The 6,000-nt window shown below is 40.9% G+C and overlaps 1 protein-coding gene across 1 annotated transcript in view; it reads left to right on the forward strand.

Annotated features, from left to right (window-relative positions):
* The window catches only part of acsf3 (acyl-CoA synthetase family member 3), a gene marked incomplete at both ends in the record, with an annotated part of 41,370 nt that extends 37,425 nt beyond the window's left edge, over positions 1–3,945 (forward strand). Inside the window, one exon of the mRNA XM_083890849.1 lies at positions 3,831–3,945. Coding sequence (XP_083746975.1) covers positions 3,831–3,945 — 115 coding nt within the window. The remainder of the gene's footprint in view (positions 1–3,830) is intronic.
* Between the last annotated feature and the right edge of the window lie 2,055 nt (positions 3,946–6,000).

The following is a 6,000-nucleotide window of genomic DNA, read 5'->3' on the forward strand; positions in this document are numbered from 1 at the left end:
TCAGCAGTGGCTGAACTGTTTGTTTAGAACCTTCAGGGCTTCTTAAACAAGGTAATGACGCAGACACACACTAAAAAACAGCGTTAATTGGAACTTCCGGCCTAGGTCCGCTTTAATGTAAAGTATTCGTACAATTATGGATGTAACACTATCCATATCTCATTCTACTTTAATATCGTGGTAACCAGTCTACAGTATGGTATGTGTTACCTCTGCCAAGGTACCAGTGTGGGTTCATCTGTAAGTTTGCCCGTCCTGCTGTTAGTTACTTCCTGTGTACTCTTTTGACAGATCAGTCTGATTTTTTTTTTGTGATGGGTAGGTGATCGCCCGAGTATGTTCCCTTTCAATTTTGGTCAGAATCTACCCACTGATGATGGTACACACCAAGTTCTCCGTTTCTCTTCCTGATCCCTCGCAGCTGAAAGAAAACGAAAACCTTTTTACTTGATACCATTACAGTTTACAGGTAAAACTCGCGGATATATAAATCAGAATTGGCTGCCCTCAATTAGTCTTCCTCAGTTTTGTCTTATTAATACCTAAAATAGAGCTCTTTGTATTTTTTTAAGACTTAAAGACAGTGGTGTTTGTGGTCTAAGGATTAAACCACTAACCACTGGACCACCTGCCACCTTTAAAAGTGCTCTGAGGCAGCAGGTGGACTCCAGCCCGTACCACCAGTGAAGACTGTGACCTGAATAACTTCCAACCAATCCATCACCCTGAATTCACACCAAAAAAACAAAAACCGTATCCCATTACTGCAGCTGAGTGCTGACCCTGTCTTATTACGGTGATTCACGGAGATGATTTCCACAGCTTCTCTTTTTTTTTTTTTTTTTTGGTTTGTTTTTCAGCCCTGTGGTAAAAAAAGGGAAAAAAGAAAAATTCTAATTCTCTCCAGCAGTTCAGCGCACACTCATCCCCAGTGACTCGCCCTGCAGTCCTCAGATCAATAGGAGAGAATGTGAGCGAAAGAGAGGCCAGAGTTGGACTAATGAGGGGAGCTGAAGGAAAGACAGGAGATGAGAAAGAAGAATATGCGTGAGAAGCGAATAAATGATTGTTGCGAAGGGCTGAGCAAACACTTTTTTTTCCCCTCCCTTTCTAAATGTCAGCAGAGTTTATTTTATCTAATGCAGACAGTTACTGGTGGCAGCCACCCTGCACTGCAATAATAAATATTTATTTTCTCCTCCTCTTTGACTCTGCCCATGTTTGGTCACATACATATCTTTTACAATTTTCTTTGTTTGCCCTAAACACATTTTTTTTATACTCGTCAGCACTGTTGTGTGAGTGAGTAAAGCCGTATTCATGTGACGTATCCTTCAGACTTTCAGAGCATCCCACACTATGGCCTCGTACACACCAGAGCGAGCGGATTTTGAAAAATACCAACAATGAATGAGTCTTTAAAGGATATCGACTACTTATTGTTATCATCAAAATCCCAAATAATTTTGAGGTGTTATTTTTTGCCGATATTGCCCACCCCAACACACACACCGACAGATTTGTGCAGCTATTCCTCATTACATTAACTTCCATTCATTTAGACAAGCTAAACAAAGTGTTGTCCCTAACCTTAACCATTAGGGATGGGTAATGATTATCGAAATAATTGATTAGATGTTTTATTTTTAAAGGGACACTGTGTAGTATTTATGGGTTTATATAACCCAAAATCCACTCTTTTATACATATTATGTGCTCCTGCATTGTCTAGTCGTTGTATAATAGTTTTTGTTTCATTTTCGTAGTGTTTCAAAAAGTCATGTAAAATAACATGGTCGCGGGCCGCTACTGCATTGCCACGACGCCATGTTTCTACGGGAGCCTGTAAGGACAAACGCGAGAGAACAAATCAAGCGTCTCTTTACTTGTAGCAGAAGTCCCGCCTCCACTCTCTCCGCTTCGTCTGCTACGGCTGCGGTAGCTCGCCCTCTCCCTCGCCTCACGAACCTCATCTGCTGACACGGAGAAAGGCGACGAGGATGACATTTGACCGGCTGAGGATACCGTAGTGCTCAGGGAAGGGAGGGGGTGAGCAGAGCAGCAGTTCTTTATTGTAAATTTAAGCCTCTCCTCTAGATGGCACGATAAACTACTTACTTCACCTTTAAATAAAACGTCTTTTTATGTTATTTATCTACGTAATGCATTGTCTTGTCTATGAAGTAAAAACTACAAATACAACTTTTCTCTGTCACAGAATGCAGTTTTAAGAAGAATTTGAGCAGCTTTATATAAGCTTTTCCTATTGAATTTAACCTCTGACTCAAGAATGGAATGTCCATAACCAGTTAATGCCTAACCTTAACCTAACCACAATTTACATCAGCCTTAAACTTGATAATAAGGTTCTGCCTCACTGGGACCAGGGTTTGGTCTCCCAGAGGACCAAGGTTATAATAGTTCTGGATTTTTCATTAGTTTTAGTATTTCTTTAAGTTTTAAAATAAGTTGATTTAAATCCGTTTTTTAGAGTGGGTTTGCTGGTTTTTATTGGTTTTATTTTTTTTGTAAATGCTTTGTTTTTAGTTTGAGTTTTTTTTGTAATATGGAGCCAGTTACAAGATTCAAAATGGTCATAAGTATTGTGTCATAAAAACCCAGCAAAAGATGCCATTTTAAAAGTTTATTAGGACAGATCAAAAACTATCCCTGAATCAAATATAACAAAAAATCGACAAGAAAGTAGACTGAAGTGCAACATGTGCATAATACAGTTAGTGTGCTACGTAAAAAATCAAATAACCAACAGACTAAAGACACACATGAAGATAACAGCATAAATACTAATAAATAACCCTCATGAGACACATCTACTAACTACATAACGTTTACTATAATAACCTTGATGAGGACTACTAATGAGTGTTTAAGGTCAGAAAATGACTTAAAGAGCAAACAAACATGCACACATACACACATACAAGTCTCACACACTTACACACACACACACAGTGTTTGCAGCCACAGGTGCTGCCAGAGGACAGCCAGTAGTAGCAGCACATAGCCCTCTGCTGAGGCCCAGAGTGTCGGCAAGAGAGTGGGAGATAAAATGAGACATAAACAAGTAGATGGATGCTCACTCCTCAGTGCCCCGGCTTCAGCTGTCAGTCTGAATCTCCATCACACTCTCTGCTCCCCCACACACAGCCAGGAACACACACAAACACACACACGCGCGATGACACACTGCCCCCCCGGAGAAATTGGTGACACGAGCGAGCCACGTTACAGAGATGTGTATCTGCGTACGAATACTCGCTCACACTTCAGTCACAGAGACATCTGCTAAAAGTAGAGTTTGATGGCAGTGATATGAGTCATTATGCTCTCACGGTCGCTCACACACACACACACACACACATGCACGCTCTTGCACTAGCAAACAAAACTAGGTAAGAAGATAATAAAAAAAGCTCCAGGCTTCAAGACTTGACGTAACAACCGTGCACTCGGAACGGAAAAAATAAAACACTTTTAATTATCTCAGCCTTCTGTTTTTCCCCTTTTATTATTATTTTTTTTTATTTCATCCCACAGTGATTATATTGTTTTGTACAAAGGGAATTGTCTCTGTCTGGGAGGCGAATTGTGGATGCAGAGTGTATGAAGGACATTTCTTTTCCTTATCTCGACTTGTCTGCCACGGGGGCCTCGCCTTTGTTCTGCTGTTGTTTTGCCGTTTTCCTCTTGTGTGTAAGCGCGTGTGCGCGCCCTCGTGTGTTTGTGTCGCCGTGCGCGTATTAGTGCAGTCGCTGTGTGCTTCCGACCGTAAACAGCCGTCAGTTGATTAACACCAGTGTTTATTGCAGGGAACACATGGCGCCCTACATCATCCCCACAGGTCTGGTGCTGGTGGAGGAGTTGCCGAGAAATCAGATGGGCAAGGTCAACAAGAAGGACCTCCTGCGACACTTCTTCCCCTGACCCACTGGACTGCTTCAGCATGTATGACAACATACAGGTTCCTGGTCACGTCCCTATGGTGTCACAGATTAGAGTGCAGAGTGAATACTTAGTAATAGATCAACTCCTTGTGGAGAATTTACTCACTGGACTTAAAGGTGTAATATATGGCAGAAAATGAAGTATGTTTGGATGCAATTGTTTACTATATATAATATAATATAATTAGTGCTGGGCACGTTAATGTGTTAAAAATGGCATTAGCGGCGTCAATGTTAACGCACATTAACACACCCAGTCTGATACTGATTTTATTCCAACCTCCTTCTTATAAAATTAGTGCTGGGCACGTTAGTCTGTAAGTTGCAAAGTTAAAGCATGATGCGTTTCCATGACGACTGACCGGTAAAAAGACAAGCGTGATGTCATGTTTACGTGACTCCCGTTTGTTAAAATGAGTCTAAAGTAACGATAAACTTAAAAAAAAACAGAGCCACACATACACAGTACACAGGTACGCTGGTTATTTGTAGCACTGCTGTTTTCGTTTAATAAACACGCCTCCATTTCCACTGTAGGCGTGCTAACGGTGCTAAAGGAGCTAGCGGAGCTAACTGGTAAACGGTGCCTGGACTCCGGTGCTGCGGCACGAAAAACTGCATTACTTTAGAGACTAATTTTAACAATCGGGAGTCGCATAAACATGACGTCACGCGCGTCGTTTTCCTGTCAACGTGTCATGTGTTAACGTTGATGGCATTAACGGTGCTGTTAACGTGCCCAGCACTACATAAAAAAAGTAATAAAAGTAAGTTTAATGATAACAAAAAGAACAAATCATTGTCAAATAAGCATTAAAATGTGCATTTAGCTGCACTAGATAACAATATGTTAACTTAATCTGTCACTTAAATCATAACCGGCCAATTCCAATTCTTCAGCAGCCAGAGCTTGCGTTTCATGATTTGGAAGTGGAAGCTTGCAACATTTCTGGTGTTTGAAGGCCACCGTCGTCCCCTGTGCTTCAAAAAGGGGGGGATTTTGGTGCAATCTGCAGTCTCACCAGTAGAGAACATCACTAATAATTACACACTGGACCTTTATAACTTTAACTTGTGTGTTTTATCAAGAAAAAAGCCATACTTCTGCTAATCCATTATGATTAAAAGGTAAAACTATGGTAAACTAGGTAAAACTATGAGCCATTTTGTCTCTGAGGATTAGCAGTATAGAGGGTCGACAGAAAATATCATTTAAATCCACTTTTCACCTTTTGAATCATGCTGCTCTTAGACAAACACAGCCATAATAATATAATAAAAATAATAACCTTGTTGGTGCAGCTGACAAAAGAAAGTGCAAAGGAAATATGAGAGTGATGTCAGTTTTTCCTGATGCAGTGTCTGGACATTTCTTTCTATTAACACTGAAACAGTAGGTGTGTATATATATATACTGTATATATATATATATATGCATACATGCGTGTAGCTAATATGTCCGTGTGCAGTGTTTACATTTTGCATAACTGTTCCCTCTGCCTTAACATGGTTTATGGTAAGTATTTATATAGCGCTTTTCCAGTCTTGATGACCACTCAAAGATCACTCATCTTTCATACCCACTCATACGCTGCCGGCACAGCAACGGGTTAAGTGTCTTGCCCAAGGACACATCGGCTTGTAGACTAGCGGAGCCGAGAATCGAACCCACAAACTTCGCGTTGAAAGACGACTCGCCCTCCCACTGAGCCACCCCGTACCCGTAATAAGGAGGGAAACGGCGAGTGTGGTCTGCCTTGGCTCCTGATGAATAATTCCACATTACACAGGATGTTCAACTGCTCCTATTAAATACTTAAACACAGCACAACCTCTTGGTAAAGAGAGCTTTGAGTGCACTCCATGGTATATATATATATTCGTATGGGATGAAGGTATTTTTGGTGGAATTAATGCTTAATAGTGTTTATGCTAGCGGTCACTTCCTGGTTTTTAAATAAGCCAGAACAACTATTTCTGGTAAGTTGTCTTTTGTTTGCAGAGTATTTAGCAACAAATTTAGCGAAGGCTGTGG

This window comes from Microchirus variegatus (genome assembly GCF_963457635.1).
Source record: "Microchirus variegatus genome assembly, chromosome: 6".
Classification (NCBI taxonomy): Eukaryota; Metazoa; Chordata; class Actinopteri; order Pleuronectiformes; family Soleidae; genus Microchirus; species Microchirus variegatus.